At 39.8% G+C, this 18,857-nt stretch overlaps 1 protein-coding gene across 1 annotated transcript in view; it reads left to right on the top strand.

Moving 5' to 3' along the window:
* Nucleotides 1–14,612, top strand: part of LOC103155875 (copine-8) — a 52,907-nt gene extending 38,295 nt beyond the window's left edge. The window contains exons 13-19 of the mRNA XM_007577764.2: nt 3,744–3,790; nt 4,409–4,590; nt 5,108–5,235; nt 6,372–6,474; nt 8,807–8,864; nt 8,994–9,067; nt 10,653–14,612. Of these exons, the coding sequence (XP_007577826.1) occupies nt 3,744–3,790; nt 4,409–4,590; nt 5,108–5,235; nt 6,372–6,474; nt 8,807–8,864; nt 8,994–9,067; nt 10,653–10,841 (781 nt within the window). The 3' untranslated portion in view covers nt 10,842–14,612. The remainder of the gene's footprint in view (nt 1–3,743; nt 3,791–4,408; nt 4,591–5,107; nt 5,236–6,371; nt 6,475–8,806; nt 8,865–8,993; nt 9,068–10,652) is intronic.
* The last annotated feature ends 4,245 nt before the right edge of the window (nt 14,613–18,857 follow it).

Here is an 18,857-nt window from a genome sequence, read left to right on the forward strand (position 1 = left end):
CAGGCTTAATTGGAAACTTGAAACAGTCCATTATGTTCATCCTACAATGTAAAACACTAATGTTAAGTATGGATTTATTAACACAAAATTCTGCAGTGGACAAACTTTAAATATGTAATCAGCACGACGTGGAATGAAGGAAGGAAGGAAATGAGAGATGTCGGACAAAGACGTGAGGCCAGAAGATTGCAAAATAATATGAGGATGCTGGGAAAGAAAGGAAAAGAAATAAGTCGAGGTAGGAAGTAGAGAAGAAAGAAAAGAGGGGCAGACACAAAACAAGAGGGAAGAAAGGGAAAATTCAATGAAGGAAAACCTTAGACAAGGAAGGAATAAATTGAAAACAGGGTAAAAGATACAAAAAGGAAGAAACAAATGACATTAATAAAAGAAGAAATGACACTAGGAAGGATACAACAAAGGAAATACAGAAGGTAGAAGAGCAAAAACAAAGTAGAAAACTAAAGGAAGGAAAGACCCAAAGTAAAAAGGAGGAAACGACACTAGGATACAAGGAAATTAAAAAAGGAGGTAACTTTCAAAAAATGGAAGAGAAAATGAAATTTAGGAATATTCAGGCCTTTTCTTTAATCTCAGCTCATCTGTCTGTCCTGTAAACATCTTTAAATTATATTCTATAAAAGAATAATAAGTTCCAAAACTTGTTAGCCTAACTGTTGAAAAACAACATGAAGATTACAGTGTTACACATGTCTACTGTATGAGAGATTAATCAAGAAATCAGGTGGTTTTGTGGCCAGTTGAGCCCTCAGAAGTCTGGCCTAGTTTACAGGAGCCACCCATGGTGTAAAAGTGAAGGTGACAACCGAGGTTGATGTAGGGGAGTCAAAGTGATCGGGCGTTTGGCTTCTTCTGCCGCCATGTGGACGCTGTCCAACAAGAAACATCTGCTTGCCTCTCATCAGGAGAGGTCACTTCCCTCAACATCTGATGCTGTTTTCAGGTCGCTCAGCGCACTCATGCATGCACACTTCACCCCGGCACGGAGGAGCAAGGAAACATCGTTTCTGAACATGATTTAAAGTTTTTGGCTTTTTTTTATTTTTTTTTTTAGGCAGGAATATTCTCATGTTAAAGCTTTCAGTGAACAAATGTCAGACTGTATTCTATGTTCCTATGTAAATGGTAAATACATCCATCCTTTTTGTTTGACAAGCGTGTTTTGCAGCTGCTATTTATTTGGACTTTGAATTCAAGTCAATTTTACGACAGAATATTAGGACGGGGCTAGTGTTTTTTTATTTCTCTAATACGAGAATAAAGTCAGATTACAAGAATACAGTGGTAGTAGGTAATATGATAGTCACACGACAATAAAGCTGTAAAACTGTAGTATGAGGAGAATAAAGTAATCATTTTATGACAAATTAAAGAAAAACTTAAATGAGGAACATTAGCGTCTTGTGAAGTTATACGTTTGTATTGGCTACTGATGAGGCATTACTGCAAATTTGAACTCGTCAGCTTCAAATTAGTCCATTTCAGAGAAAGGTCACGTCATATCTGCATGACTCAAGATGCTTTTTTCATTTCAATTGAGTTTTTTCTGGTAACTTTAAGATGTTCTGGTAAATTTGTGTCTTTATTCAGCTAATATTATGACTATATCCTCATAATATTCTTGGGCCCTGATGCTCCAAAACACAACTAAGAGAAGGGTTGATTGAAAAAAAATCCACTTTTTAAAAAATATTTCCTGCCATTTATAAACGAAAGCAAGAAAAATAATTATTTTTAAGCCACATCGCCCTGTCCTTCCTTAGAGTTTGTACTATTTTACATATCCCATGCAGTATTTCCCTCCTGACCACTAAGTTTATAGGAAGCACATATGTTTTATTTATATTGGCTCTAGGCGAGGCGCTAATGTAAAACTCAGAGTTCCAGAAAATGCAGTAACATTTTGGGAACCAGGCGAGTTTTTAATCTGAGCTGCTGTGCCACAGTCTTCAGCAGCAGGTCTGTTTTCCGGCGCTCCCCAAACCAAGCGTCGTTTCACAGCGTTCAGGATCTACTTCTTGTCCTGTATGGTTTACGACCTCCCTGCTTCTCCTGGCAAAGTGTCGCTTTCCATCAGCATCAGTGAATCAGTGGTATGGAGTGACTGTGCGTTGCATCAGCTGCGTGTTACGCGCCAGATAAACAAGACGCATATTAGCATTTGAAGGGCTGCACTTTACTTAGAAGTTCTAAGTGACTTTTTAGTGTGAAGATTAAAAAGTATGAAGCAACTGGAAGTGTTTTTTAGTATTCCAATGTCACTGATGGTGATGCATAAGGAATAAGAAAGCACTGTTTTTGCACGGTCAAAAGTGCAAAATCATTTTCCTGAACAAAAAAGAAAAAAACTGCAGACTAAATGATGGACCAGATTTCAGGTGACTTAGTTTTTTTGTTTGTTTTGTTTGTTTTTTTTTTATTAAAAACACAAAGCAGTAATTTGTTCATTTATTTTTGCTTTTCCAATACAACCTCTTTAAATCCAATCGTGCAGGTGTATTACCTAGACGCCGGCTATTTCTAGAGATTAAATCTAAAGACAGGGGAAAATGTCAGATAACAAATCTCTTTAATTTGAGTGGAAACAGTAAAACCCACTTTAACAATGACTTTTCTTTCACGCATGATTTGACTGGGTTGCCTAGAAGCACACACACACACACAAAACATCAGTGTGGTTAATTATAGCTCTTAAATGAAATTAGAATCTGCTAATATCAATGGAGTAAGGTCAGAGCTTTATAAAAATCAGATCTGGATGGCTCTGAATCTCAGACTGACTCATCAGTAGACTTTAAATGACTCATACTAACAAACTCAAATGTGTTTAAAGCAGATCATGCAGGAATATGGATGATTATTGCACTCAGTTAAGTTTCCTTTGTGGTGGTTGTAACACATTCGTTCCTCGTTGCCGTTAAGTTCACCTCGTCCCGGTTTTTTCCCCTCACAGTTTGAGTTGTTCTGTCAAGCATTTGTGCATCTGTGACGGCCAGAGGTGTGGCAGGAGAGGAACAGGAACATGAATTATTTAGACTGCTCGGATGGAGCTTCTGTTTGCCAACATGAGGACCTGGACCAGAATCCACTTGCTGACCCCGTGTCCCTACAGCTGTCCCCGAGAAAAAGCCCTGTTATTTTCCGGTGATTGAGTAAAGTAGCTAAATAGTGTTTTCATGGCTGTGAAAAACGGTGTTTCCACCATTACTGATTCCTTTGGTTTTCTACTTATTTAATACACTTATATTAAAAGCTACATCAAGTGCTGCCAGACCAGTTGTTGGAGATTGACTGGTGATATGACGTATCTTTGCCCCGGGGGCCCAAGCCCAGTCCAAGCAAAGCACAAGACTGACTTGGAACAAAAAACAATGTGACCATGACAGTCACACCCTGTTGGGGTGATTATGTCTACTCTTTGTACACATTAGTTTGAACATGAGGGCAATTAACTCTGGGCTCAAAGAGATTTCTCTGCTTTTCATTGACATGTGAAGGTAACAAGGATGATGACCCGATTGGGGTTTGACTCCAAGGATTAGTGTACAAGCGGCAGCGTTGAGGATTTGCCATGACAGATTGCCTAACCACATGATCCTTCTAGAGGTCAACAAGTTGTGGAGTGTTTTTGATTTCAAATGAGGCGTCGGTCTCTCCCGACCGGTGCTGTCAATACCTGCCATGTCCTGACTAATAAACGGTGTCTCCTTTTGTTTTCAAAGGACCCAGATCAACTTCACGGTGGCCATTGATTTCACAGCGTCCAACGGTGAGGACACACTTGAACCGTGCACACATTCACACTTAGAGAGCTGCCTGAAGACAGAAAAAAAAAAACCCTGAGCACATAAGGGAAATTTATTCAAACATATGCAAATGGAGAAATCAAGTATTCCTTAATGGCCCCCCTCCATCACACCTGGCAGCTAAAGCTCAGCGCGCTAACAGGCTAAGATGGTGTTGATTACGGAGCGAGTTATGCATTTAGGGTTGAGCTCCAGCCATTCAGAACAGGGGGCAGCAATTAAGCTAAGTTCTGTTAAATGTAGCAAATGCTTTCAAGCAGTGGACGGACCGATGAGTCTGAACTGTTGGTGCACATGATCCTGTGGGTCTGTCAGGAAATGTTTTTATGAGCAAGCGAACCGCTGACATAAGTCACAACTTGGAAGGTCAAAATAAACTTTACATTAGCGCTGCGTCTGTGAAGCAACTACGTCTTTTAAGGCGTTTACTCGTTAACCCAATTTTGAACTTGCTCCCTGACAAAATTCCCAACTTTTTTCCTCGACACAGTAAAATATTTTCAGAAAACCGAGGGGTCGTAAAATATCAGCTCGCAATCTTTGAATTTCTGATGGTCCTGCACGCCTTTTGCGTTTCATAGGAAACCCAGCCCAGCCCACCTCTCTCCACTACATGAGCCCCTACCAGCTGAACGCCTACGCCATGGCCCTGAAGGCGGTCGGCGAGATCATTCAGGACTACGACAGCGACAAGATGTTCCCCGCACTGGGCTTCGGAGCCAAGCTGCCGCCGGACGGACGGGTGTCCCATGAGTTTGCCCTGGTGAGTGGAAGGCCGGGACATGATCTAAATTCTGCTGTCGGACTTTCTTTATGCGCATAAGCAAAACTTTTTAAACTTTGATATTTTATAAGAAAGTTATTAGGAAGCTTAAAGCAGGCTTGGATTAGTAATTTATGAGGCTTAACTTAACCCTTTTCTGAACAGAGAGAATTAAAGTCTCTTTGCTTGTTTCTTAAAGAGGCAGTACTATGTATTTTTCAGTTACATTGTGCCTTTTTTTGGCCCATAAAGTGACTTTTTCTTTTTCCCGGCGGCGTTGCGTTTCCCCTGGTTTTTTGTTATTTGTTGCACTTGTTTTGGGGGGGTTGGTTGGGAAGAGGGATGCTCTGTGAGGCGGCTTTTGGTGATGGAATAACATCATAACATGATGTAAAGCTTAAAACATTGATTTAACATAATCCTGCCCCTTTAAGGTTTCAGTTACGTTTCATTGCTCCGTCTCCTTCACTTGCTCGTCCAAGATGTTGCAATAACTGACCTTTTCTCGCGTTTTCAGAACGGTAACCCTCAGAACCCGTACTGCGCAGGCATTGAGGGTGTAATGGAGGCCTACTACCAGAGTCTGAAGTCCGTCCAGCTCTACGGACCCACCAACTTCTCCCCCGTCATCAACCACGTCGCCAGGTACCACAAACACTCGCTTTTTGGAGTTGTAGTGTAATTAAAGCAACTTTTCTTTGCTCCTCCACTCGCATGTTTTCCACCACTGCTTATGTAATTGATTTCTTTGGAGTATGTGCGAAACAACGCGCGGGTGCACCGACTCCAAACACACTCTCCCGGCTTATTTTTTTTTCCATAATGAGCTCTGTGAGGCGAGTGTTGCCAGGTAGCTAACAAGAAGTGTTTTTATTTAAGGAGTTGATTACATGTTTGTTTCTGTCTGCGCCGCGATGAGAGCATAAATCATGCTGCAGGGAAGGAGAGCTGGCGCGTCAAAGTTCTCTGAAAAACACATTAAGAAACTTTTCATACAAGGATGTAATTAAAGCGGTGCACCCGAGTGATGTCTCATCAGGTTATTTCACAGATCTGAGTGATAATTTACTGAAATCTCACTGGCATGACGAGACGAAAGCAGGGTTTGTGAGAAAAGACCTGAATATTGATGCATGACATCAGGCTTGCTCCTGCTTTGTGATCACCCACTATTAAGGCCACTCAGATAAAGCACTTTATTAGACTTAATAAGTACGCAGACGTACACACATGTGGGAAAAAACACAGTTTGTATGCAAGAACCACTTTGCATAGAACAATACCAAGGTGAAAAGACATTAGCCTTGACTTTAGCGAGGAAGCTGCAAGTGCACCTCAATCTGGGAACCATTACAAGGTCGTTTCCAAACAGTTTGGAAACCATTGCGGACTGTCCGTCTTCACAGGAGTGAACGTGCCAACAAGGTTCAGAAGAGATGTCTTCTGTTTTTCTGCTTTTCTGTGGTCAAACAAACATTTGTAATGAGAAATGGACCATCCAAACTAACATGGCCTCATGTTAAAAAGTATTTACCCATAAATCAACCACTTTGTGGACGTCTTTTAATTTTGCAACGTTAGTGCATTGTTAGACAAAGATTGTACTACACCATTCCAGTCAGATTTAAATCCAAACTTTGACTAGGCCACTCCTCAGCCTTAATCTGGTTTTGAGCTGGCTTGTGTGCCTCTTGCCGCACGACCCAAGTGCTCTTCATCTTAAGAGCTCTAGGTTGTTGTACGAAGCTAAAAGCTAGTTATTTTTGCGCTTCTGTTTCCAGATACGCTGCTTCTGTGAAGGACGGTTCTCAGTACTTTGTGCTGCTCATCATCACCGACGGCGTTATCTCGGACATGGCCCAAACGAAGGAGTCGATTGTCAATGTGAGTAAACTGGACTCTTCACTTCTCGACTGGTAAAGTCTGACACTCATTTCAAATCTAAAACTCAGATTTCCAGCATAATTGCCCTCAATAATGATTCTGCTTCATAAACTTAATGAACGATGCAGTAAAATGTAGTAAATATACTAAATATTAAACTTTTTTTTCAGAAGGCTGTGGACTTTATTATAAAATGGAGTTGATTAATGTGACACGAACTGTTTTTTTTATTTTCTTTTATTTTAGTAATTACGTATAGATTGTGTTCAATGTCCATGAAGATATTAAAAATCCTTGTAAAATTTTGTACAAACGCCTTTAAATAAATGTTTTTATTGCAGTAGCATCATCTCATCTTAAAAAAAAAAAGAAAGTAATTTACGTTCCTTTATTCAGTAGGAAAACATGACACATGAAGAAATAATTGGACTTTGCACAATAACATTGTCAAACCCAAGCAGAAACTTGGGTTTCATATTTCATATTCTCATATTTAAAGTTCTGGTTAAAAACTTTAAAACCTCTACATGCTAGTGATGACCTACCACATACCAGAACCAGATACGTCAAGAAGAAGAAGAAGAAATCATGTATATTCAATATATCAGATTACTTTAGTATCTGATCAGCAATAGCTTCCACTCATTAAAAGCATCAGTTGAATTCATTAGAAGTCGGCTATTAATTTTTTTTTATTTTTTCACGTTTTTCTTTGGATCCCTCGGCTTCCATTGGAGCACATTTCATCAGATTCAGACTTTAATTAAACCAACATCCACTGCCGCCGTCTTGTTTTCTGGGTTATTTTCCCGTCGCTCCTGATTACATACACCACTCTCTGAATGACGGCTAAAAAACAAGTTGCTATTTTCTAATCAGCTTGTTTTGTGGATAATTATCAGCTTCTAACTTTACTGACAGAGAGACGTCAGGAAAAAAATCACACATTATGGCATTTATCAGTTATTTTTATCATCCAGAAGCAAAAGTCGAGCTGAAGAAGAAGAGAAGCTGTCAAGAGAAATGATCTTCCTTTTCCTGCTTTGCCACTAGAGATGTTATGTAACAAGAGAGCCTTTACTCTTCTCTCTTTTTTTTTTTTATTAGTTACATATTCCTCTAACGGTGTGCTTTCCACCCCTCCCCTGTCCTCTCCATCACTGTCGACTCAAAGCGAGCTCCAGAGGAAAGAGTGTCGCGTAGAATACAAACAAAGCGAAGGGGTTCCTGTTAAGCCAGCGACCCGAGCCTTTGAAAGAAACACGGGCTGTAAAATGTAGAGAGACAACGTAACGACAGAGAGTAAAACGGTTGGAAATGGACAGACATTAGGTGAAAAAGACAAACTACAGGGAATGGAGACCCAAAGGGGAACGTTTATTGAGAGGAAACACAAAAAACCCTGACATGTTTAGATAGGATCATCTGTCTCTCCTGCCTGAGGTCGGATCATTACTCAGATACACTGAACACTCTCTCACACACACACACACACCATTGATATCCTCCCTATAATACACCCTTCAAAGCTCTACCCACAAACACGACGTAAACTCTTGTCATTTGCAGGCTGTCAGTGAGTTCAGCCGCTCTTGTAGATTTCCTTATCTGTAACGTGAGTGACTGCGATGTCTCAACCCACACGGCACTGCAGGCGGAGGGAGACGCACACCAAACACTCACACAAACCCCCGCTCAGACCGAGCGCACGGCGCCAAGCATCAACGGGGCCTTTGTGTGTTTACTGGAAAATAAAATGCATAATACGGAACAATTTATCTAATTTAATCGCGTTTAAATTAAGTTCATTATTATTATTATGAATACAGTATGAACGTTCAGAACATGGCTTGTTGCTTTTAGCCGGGAGGACGCCATATCATTTTTTTTTTTGTCAATTCATATTTTATTTTCAAGGATCAGCTGACCGTCAGGCAATGACGCTAATTGCTCAGAGAATATTAGCCATGTCAGTCAGGAAGTAGGTCATGAGGTCAGTTTTGTTTTGAGCTTTAAGCATGCTGAGGTGAGTAAGGCATCTAGTTATTGTAGCGTGAGATCAAATAGTGTTGCTCAGCTGATGATCAAACTGTTTTAGTCAGATGTGTTATAATGCGACTCTGCAGTTATTTTATGTCTCCATCTTTTAACTAGTTGAACCAGTACTTTGAACTTTTTCTTTTAACAGTGGCTGGTCTTTTGATTTCTTTGTGCAATTGAAAAATACTTAAGGGATAAATATCCTGCTTAAACAAATGCAAAGTTTGGGAGACTGTTTTAATCTTCTATGGCTCTGCTTTTCTCTCTCTCTCTCTCTCTCTCTGTGTTGTAGGCTTCATGTCTCCCAATGTCAATTATTATTGTGGGGGTCGGTCCAGCAGAATTTGATGGTAAGCCGTACCTAATACGACAAAAAAACATTTTCAAGTTACACTCTTAGATTAGAATTCAGCCTCCAGAACTGACTTGCACGCCTTTTATAATTTAGTTTGTGGTTTAACGCTTTATCTTCTTCTCAGCCATGGTGGAGTTGGATGGCGATGAAGTCCGAATCTCATCCAGGGGAAGATTTGCAGAGAGAGACATTGTTCAGGTAATCAGTCCCTTTTTTTTCCACCTCAAATGTCATGACGGTTTCAAATCTAACTGTGTCTAAGGTTGCAGTACAGTTTTGTTCTGTGGTTGGAGTCATTCTGGATTAAAGCTGTCATTAAATTGAGGTCATGTTTGTAGAAATATCACTAAATATTGGCTTCAGTATCCATTTTATCCTCGCTTCTTTGCTTCATTTTTCAGTGAAGTGCCTCTTCAGAAACTGTGATATTGTCCAAATCTATACTAAAACTTCAATGTTTTTTTTTATGTATATAATTTGGTGATTATGTATCCTTGATATTTTCTGGAGTGTGTGTAAGGTATTTTTTTCCTGCTTCCCTCCCTTTCTTTATAACATAATCTGGTGCCCATGGGTGCACCAGACTCTCACTGGAAAACCTTGACACAGACGCACACAAAGAGCCACCTCTTGACCCCTTCTCATTAAAGTAGATGAATAGAGACCTGCAGCTCAACTCTGTCCCAATGTTGTGTTGGAAAAGCCAAGAAAGCATTTTGGCTTCTTTAGATTTCAACATTTATATTTTAAGCACTCATTTCTTTAATCCTATTTACAACCTTTTTCTTTTTTTCATTCTTACCTATCCATATCCCTCTTTTTTTTTATTGCTGCTGCGCTGGAAAACGTCACTAGTAATACCAGTCGGATTCAGGCTATATCCCGGCACCGATGCAAAGAAAAGACGTGCGGTCAGACTGAGCAGTTTGTTTGACTGTGACCTTTATGTCGCCATCATCAGACCGCGCTGCCTGGCACCCTCCCATACAGCCACACGGATGCTCATTAGCCAGCTTTTTAATAAGCGGATACGCACACATTCAGTGTCTTCGTACAGGGAAGGAGAAGAAAAAAACAACTTGGTTTCACCCTTGGAGTATTGCTCCAGCTCAGCCTGCAGATTCTCATTATGAGCAAGTTAATAACTCAAATGGCATGGTGAGGCATGAGCAGCAATAGGATCTTGTTACTGCAGGTGGAAACATCCAATAAAATAAAGGAATATTTTTGATCTGTGATTTTTTGTTGTTGTTGTTGTTGCTATTAATCATGTTTTAGACCGTATAGACAGTATGTGTGCAGTCATTCTTCATAAAACCACAGTGAAAACTTCTTCGCCTTGTCATGAGGTGAAGTGACACTCATGGTTAAATTATTGGATTTACATACACGTTCTCTTTGTATTGCGTGTAAAAATGTTTAAACATGTATACAGCACCAGAATAAAACAGACATTGAATTTTGAACCTGAGGCATCGGCTGGAACTGCAAAATGACTAGAATTAGACCCAAATCAAAAGGATATGATTGACTTTTATTCATTTTTATTGCTTATTTTTCTGTTTCACATTCGACGCCTGCTATACACTAGAAAACTGTGCTGTGAAATTTCTTTTGCCAGTTCTTTAGCAGAGAAGGAAGATATGCTAAGGGCTTTGTATGCACTAAAGTAGCCAGAGATGCTAAGAAATGTGAACTTACGGTAACTCTGAGTTTGCCGTTTATGTCGCTGACGGTTTTTCCGAATCTTTCCAGTAATTCTTTGTTCGTTTTTACCTTCCAGTTTGTTCCATTCAGAGACTACATCGACAGAAGTGGGAACCACATTCTGAGCATGGCCCGGCTCGCCAAAGACGTCCTGGCCGAGATCCCGGACCAGTTCCTCTCCTACATGCGGACCCGGGGGATAAAGCCTTCGCCGGCGCCACCTCCCTACACGCCGCCGGGGCAGCCGGTCCAAACCCAGATATAAGGAGCAAGTCGTAGAGAGTCAAAAGTCTTACAGTCAGGTGTTCTCCAAACTTAACGCGCAAAATACTTCCGTCTCCTTAAAGCCGCTCTCCATGATTTGCCGTCATGGATGACGGGGGAGGGGTGTGTGTTTTTTCTCGCGGTCAGGAAGCTGCACGTCAGGCCGGGAAAGCGGTGCTTTAGAAGGAAAACGCAGCAAGAGTCTGTTTACTTCCACTATCGAGCATTCCTGTAATTGTCTGGATTTTGATAGGATGTTTATTGTTTTTCTTCTGTTGTGTACGTGTGGGTGCGAGCGCGAGTGAAACCAAGAAAAGCTTCGGAGAGAGCCGACAGATTCAAACTGTGCAGAGAAAAGAGACGCAAAAACAAGAAGGAGTTAATGATCTGGATTTTAGCTTGAAAAAAAATGTGAAGGGAATGTTTCCAGACAAAGAAAGAAAAATGACTTGATCTTCTGTAAAAAAAAAAAAAAAGAAAGAAGGAAATATGTATCTTCTCTTTCTCTTTTCTCTCTCTAACTCATTGTTTACAGTAAATGCTAGCAAGGATTTTTACTGTTGATACTTTTATATACAGTTTCACCATGAAGGTTGTAATACTTTCTCTTCTCCTGGCTTTACGTCAGATAGCTGCAGTGCAGGTCCTGGTAGCCCTTCTGTACCGTACCGTGCTGTACCGTACTGGACTGTATTCTGGTGTTTGTATTAACCTTTTTGCATGCGTGTAGCCTCAGTCAAGTGCATGCAGACAGTGACCCTGCACTACCTCTTTTCTCCATACATGCGTTTGTGGGAGGTAAATTCCTGTGTCTCACTTAGTTTCTCTTCCTTTGTGCCTCTCACTCTTTTAGTAGCTGTGTTTCCATCCAACGTATGCTCCTTTCCTTCTTTCCCTTGCTTTATTTATTTGATATTATAATTTTTTATGAAATTTCTCTAATTCTCAAAGTTCAAAGGAAGGTTCAAAAGGTTTGTTTTTATCATGGAAAGTTTTGTGCATGACTTTTTAACCCATACAACACACGCTTTGTGAATACAACTCAAAAATGTTTGAATTACAATCCCATCGCCAACCATTTGATTAAATAGTCAAACAAATCAGTTGTTTTGTGCTAACAACATGCTAACCTTCTGTAATATTAGAAATGTACCACAACATCATAATGCTAGCTTTTCTATTTAATGTTGGCATTAAAATTCTTATGATGTATATTCATACAGGTAAAAGGATATAGCCAGATGCCAGATAGCCTCAAGCATTAGCTGATTGTTTTGAGCTAGCCTACCATCCGCAGCCAAGCTGGACTGCTAGCATGTTGTTGATTCTTAAGTTTATTGATTAGTCCAGTCTTTCAAAATTAATAAAGCTCTATGGCCTTGAACAGTTTCTGTTTTACAGCAACTTGCCAACATCAGCTGTCTCTTTTGAGCTAGCATAGCTTCCGTAGCCAAACTAAACAGAACTGCTGCCAAATTGTAGATTCTTACTTTTTTTTTTTGGTTTGCCCCAAGTCCAGTTTTTAAAAATGAATCCAAATTTACGGTACTTGAAACATTTTTGAGTGACTCTAAATTTTATGTAGCATTATTGACTGTTGAATGGAAATGTAGCTACTGTCTTCATACTCAAGTCTTTTTTTTCCCTCCAAACTTCCTTGCTAATCGTGGCTGAGGGGTTTCATGTCATTGTGTCCTCACACCACCTTCCTCCCTCCATGTTTTAACACCTCAGCAGCTGCTCTCAAACTAAATGCTGTTTGAGCAAAACGAGCCCAGTGGTCAAAAATGCATAGAAAATCTAAATTACCCCATTGCGTGCGTTTGGTTTTCGTTTTTCTTTTTGGTTCTTTGTGGCATTGGCGAGCACGTACGTGCGTTTGCAGGTTTTTATTACACCTTATGGCTTTGATACAACTTTGTACACAAGTTTTAATATTTGTATTTGTATGTGCCATGGTCTGTGCGAGTCGTTATCCACCGACAACATCCGATGAATTAACACTGATGTCTTCTATTTTTGTTGCGAATGTGGGTTGGATGCGGTCCGATCTGTGCTGTCAGCGATGAATGAGAGTGAAAGACTGAATGAAATAACGTAACAGCAGCTAAATTATAAAAAGGTCACTGAAGTAATATCTTTCCAAACAGGGATAAAGTATTTAATATTACTAAATGTTTTATGAGTTTGTATGAGAATCAACATAATATTTAAAATGAGACATATAGGATAAAACGCCTAATAAAATATTTTTTAATTGGATAAATTCCATCTTTTAGGCTTAACACAGCTTAAAAACAGAGTACATCAGTATTTTTTCTTATTCAAAAAGTAATTTCCCAGTCAGACCTACAACAGTTGCCTCTGAATCCTAAACTTATGGCATTTTCTTGCTCCCTCTTTCTCATGTGTGGTCACTGTAGCAGTCTGACTGGACCAACTTTGTGAGCGTGTGTTTGGTAGCTTAGCACAACTGCTGTGTTCAAAGCTTAGCTGGACACATCATTAGGATAGCAGGTCAAAAATGAGCAGCTCATTACTGCAGCAGATGCAGTGTAAAACACAAGCACTAAACTGGAAACTGATCCTGCACTGTGGGATTTACCACAGGCTGCATTGATTGGAAGGGCAAATGTGTTTCTGATGTTCAATCGAGGTTTCACGAAATGCTTGGACGAAATATCACCATTCCGAGATTCCATTCTTAGAAAGATTCCTGTGGCCAAACAATCAAAATCATTTTATTATTATTTCATTAAATAATTGGCCACTTGGTGGCACTCAGACTCTGTATACAACCATTCCAAGATGGTCAGGCAGTCACTGGTTAACATCACCACATGGTGTGTGATGTTTTAGTTAATTTTTTACAAAACAATCTCCTCTGTAATTGACTACATTAATGATGTCCTTTCATAAATATTATGACAAGAATCCTGACGTTTAAAATTTGATATTTTGTAGATCTAAATGTTTTACATATCGACCGATGACCAGGACGGAGGTTTTTCTCAGCCCTGAGTTCTCATGTGAAGCAGAGCTCTTCGGCTTTTAGTTCCTTTTTGCTTAATATATATATATAATATATATATATATATATATAATCCATGGAGCCACAGCTCATTAAATCTGCCTATTCATGAAGCCAGAAGTGTGTTTATGAAAGTGTGTACGCGTGCATGTAAATTACTCTGTGTGTGTGTGTGTGTGTGTGTGCGAGGCACATTTATAGGAGTTTATATATATATATTATTATTATTATACCAAGTGAGGTGTTAACACACGTAAGATTTTTGTTTACTAAAGATATCCAAATAATATGTTGTATGCTTGTCATATCTCCTTAACGACGTGCACTACTATGTTTGCATGTACAGTTTTACAAGGGATGCACCAGTTCCTTTTGGTGAAAACTGAGTGTTTTGAAGTCTACAGATTATCTATATGAAGGATTAACTGTACAAAATGGCCTTAAATCTTTCACTGACTCTCTTGGAATTGTGCGATGCCTTCTTCAGAAAACTGTTTTATTGAAAACGATTTGATCCGTATCTACTTTGTGCCGGTGTTTCTATTGCTTTCTTGTGTTTTCTTTGCACAAAGCTCAAGTCCGGGGGTTAAAAAAAAATGTCTATAAATCTATTTATCTTGTACTTTTACTGAACCCGTGATCAGATAAAGCATGGCGAAGTACTGATTGTCTGATAATACATAGATGACTATTTCTGTATTGAACTATGGATTTTTAAATAAATATTCATATTAAACTCGGCTTGCTTTGCCTTTCAGCAATCCTGAAGTGTTCAGTGCACATCTTTTACCATCTTTAATTTAAATTTCTCATCTTTTAAGAAATAAATACTTCCATTTTTGCGATTTGATGCCCCGTCAGGCAATAACACACAAATATGGCGTTATTACCTGATGGGGGTTGATGAAGTTATTTGAAACTCAGCAAGTACTTCCACAGCCACTGAGATTCATTTTCCCAATCTGAATTGTTTTTGTCAGATTTTTATGACGCCCCGACTTCTGAGCAGTGGCAAGTCGTTTTGCTGGTTCCAGAATTTGAATTTGCTCATGAAGATGCCAAAGTTTTTAAAATGTTGTAAATGATTGGATTCATCGCAGACGAGGCTTACTTCTTGAAAGTTCAATCGAGTTGGTTGGATTTCAGAGGACCTGTCGTTTGTAGGGGACCTTCTTATGCAACCTGATCTCTGCATGCAAGATAAAACGTTTTGATAATCGGCCTCCAGATTTTAGAATTTGTTAAAGAAGTAAATGATGTGTGTTGGCCATTAATAGCACAAACAAGTAACTGTTACCTTCAGTTGTAATGAAAATGCTGCCAAATATAATTTAAAAGGAATGTGACTGTAATTAAATGCCTTGAAATTGGGTCTCTGCCTCTTTAAAAACTCCTGCTTTTTCTGAAACTCCATCTTCAGGAAGTTGTCAGAACGTGGCTTCCTTTATTAACCTTTTAACAGCATTTTCACCTGAGTTTCACTGAGAACTACCTGAAATAATGGCGCATAAACGCAATAAAACATTTTCATTTTCAACCATTCTCAACCTTTCCAACAGCCTAAAGCTGGACCCATATCGTACACTGCACCGACACAGGAAACTGCTGGTGTCCCTTCAATGCCTTGCATCACTGGCTCAGTGGTGAGATGCAGTGAGAGAGGATCGACTGGGCTCGCTGCCTTCTCTGTGATTTGGGAGAGATACGGCAAAGCAGCTGTACACCTATTTGCATCCCAAGAGACGACATGTTGCCCGCTTTGGTTCTCTCTGGCAGATAGTGCCAGTCCCCTGGGCCAAGACGCACTGGCACACGACTGGCTAAGAGTGCTGCTCTACGCCTTTCTGCCGCTTCCTCTGATAGGCCCAACACTCCTGAGAGTACTTCAGGAGGGGCATCAGGTCCTTCTAGTGGCTTCCCTCTGGCCCCCGGAGAACCTGGTTTCTACTGCTGATCAGGCTCTGTTGCAGCTTCCACAGGAAGGACCTTCTGCCACAGCTGGGGGTCAGATCCTGCATCCCAATCTCAGTCACCTCCAGCTCTGTGTTTGCCGGTATTACCTTCTCAAAGTAAGACGGAGAGATCGGACATACAGTGACTAATGCCAGGGCCCTTTCCACATGCTGGTGTACACCCACAAGTGGAAGGTTTTTAACAGCTGGTGTCATGCCAGACATGAGGACCCTATACACTGTCATATTTCTGTTATTTTAACCTTCTTTCAAGCAATGCTTTCTCAAGGTCAGTCTCCATCCACTCTGAAAGTTTGTGTTGCTGCCATCTCTTGTTGGCATACGGTGATGGGTGGAGAGATGAGAGGCCGTAACAAGGATATTTCCTGGTTTCTGAGAGGTGCCCAACGTTTGGCCCCTCCCACACGCCCTGTCGGGCCTGTGTGGGACCTCTCTCTTGTCCTTGCTGCCCTACAATCTCCTTCGTTTGAGCCCTTGGCTCAAGTGAGCCTTGAGTGCTTCTCAAGGAAGACCGCTGTTCCCCTTGCCATTGCTGCAGAAAAGTGGGTGGGTGAACTACATGCGTTGTCTGTTCATGAATCCTGTTGCCATTAGAAACCAGCTGGTTCGGGGGTTACTCTTTGGTTCAATGTAGAGTTTCTTCCTAAGGTGACCTCATCTGCAAGCCACTATGTGGCCCTCTAGCTTGCTCGCTTTGATGCAGGTGGGCCCGATGAGCCTCTCTGCCCTATTCGGGTACTGGAAGAGACAAAGACGGCCCAAGTCTCTATGGGGCCCTACGCGAAATGTTTTGGGGCCCCCTAGTTCTGCTAACAATGTGGACTGGCTGCAATCAGCAGTCCGATCATTAGATCATTCACACACCTGCTATAAACTTATTGCATCTCTGGCAGTGCTGTTTACATTATATATGTCACACAGTGGAAATTAGTTTTTGCTTTTTAAGTGTGGTTTTTGTTTGTTTTTGCTGCATGTTTTGTTTTTTTTATTCACTGTGGACTCCAAGAACTAATGGCTGCTTCCAGTCACCTGCGTGGGGTGGGCGTGCCCGTAGGCAGGATACCTGGAACCTGCAAGACGCTGACAGTGGCTCTTAAAAGGAAGAGGACTTCGCGTTGAGAGGAGAAGAAAAAAAGGAACCCAGGAAGGTTCGTGACGGAGGACTGCGACCCCGAACGAGCCAGTGGTTGGCAGCAGAGGATACAATCAGTGGGAACGACGTGTCGGACCATCAGCGGGCAGAGGGGGAACTCTGCCCTGGTCAGTAAGTAACGTTTCCNGTTATTGTATTTAACATTAGAAAAAGTGCTATTTTGTTAGCTTGGTGATTTCAATTTCTATTTAAATTTTTTAATATTTTAACTATAAATTGTAGCTGTGTCAACTTTGTTATTTTCCTGATTGTAATAAAAGAATCTCTAATATCAACAATTTGAATTGTCAATTTTTATAAGGTCTAATCTATGAAAATACATTCTACACATTTGTGTTTCAAAATAACACATCTTGACATATATTTTGTGTTGATTTAAGTGACACAATACTTGTGTTAAAATGACAGACACAAAAATTGTGTTACAAATAACACGTCACGTGTTGTCCTTGAGCTGATGCGGCACATGTGTTAAAATTTAACACATCATGCGTTGTTTTCAACACATCTGTTCTAAGAGAGTATGTTGAAGGTTAACTAGCTAAATGTTGACCCCATAAAGAGCTACAAGTAGATTAGTTAGAAAAGTTTCACCCTGTTAGGTTCATGAACCAAACAGGGTGAAAAGTTATCATTTTAAGTAAAATAAAAAATTTCAGATGATGAAATAGAGTTGCAGAATAGTCTGAGTTATTATCAGATGTCTTTGCCATTTATCTGTTTTAAATATTGTTACAGAAACATTAAGTACTGTGGACTTTTCTTTGCCATGTTGGGAATTGAAGACCAATAAATGCACATATTGGTATAAGGTATTGTTGATTATTTTAGTTTATTAGTAATATCAGAAACTGTAGAGTACTCACCATTTAGAAATTGTATTAGATACTTAGCAACCCTGAACAGGAGCACTTAGTTTACATACTTTAGAACATTAGATTAGTTTTCTTTCCTCTTTTTTTTCTTTCCTTTGGTTTGTTATTTTGTTTGTATTTCCTTTAACTCATGTAAAGCACTTTGAATTGCCTTGTTGCTGAAAGTGTGCTATATAAATAAAATTACATTACATTACATAAGTTTTTAAAATTAGCAATATTTTCTATGCTGTCGGTAATAATGAGTAAACAAAACAAATACAGACATAAATGACCCATAACTACATGTTACAATTTCAAAAATAAAACATATACAGTAAAAGGGACACACACACTCTTTTAAGAAAAAGTATTTTTCCCCTAAATTGACATGTTTAACTATGTTCCTAACAGGGTGGAACACATTCAGAGACAATGGTGGGGAAAAAAACACCTGTAATTATTAATTTATCCAATTATTACTAATTTGTTATTGTTAAACATGTCAGTGTTTTAACACAATATTTAAAACTTAAAACATTAATACATTTTTCTTATTTCAAAACTCCTGAAGCTGAAATGTTGCCACAAAAAAGAATCACCCTCGACTGGCAACTCTACTCGTGTGCAACTATTAACAAACAAAAAAATTAATGCCTGTCAGAGCGATCTGAATGTCAATTTTAATTTGTTCAGTCAGTAAAATCAGGAGAACAGCCAATGTAAAATAAATAAATAAAGGAACTGAAAAAAACAATATATGTAAAACATGCAACTTCTTTCAAATGGTTCTGAAAGTGCAATTAGGAATTCTAAATATAATTTAAAATAATAAAGCACATGTGTCAAACTCAAGGCCCGCGGGCCACATGTGGCCCGCCATGTCATTTTATGTACCCCTCCAGCGCTTCACATAAATTAGCATCACTTCACCCGCTGGGGTCTGAACGTGGTTTCGCTTCTCCGAAACGGACAGATGTTACGTCTGCAGTTCCTCCAGAACGCC

The sequence above is a fragment of the Poecilia formosa genome, unplaced genomic scaffold (genome assembly GCF_000485575.1).
Source record: "Poecilia formosa unplaced genomic scaffold, Poecilia_formosa-5.1.2 Scaffold9, whole genome shotgun sequence".
Lineage (NCBI taxonomy): Eukaryota > Metazoa > Chordata > Actinopteri > Cyprinodontiformes > Poeciliidae > Poecilia > Poecilia formosa.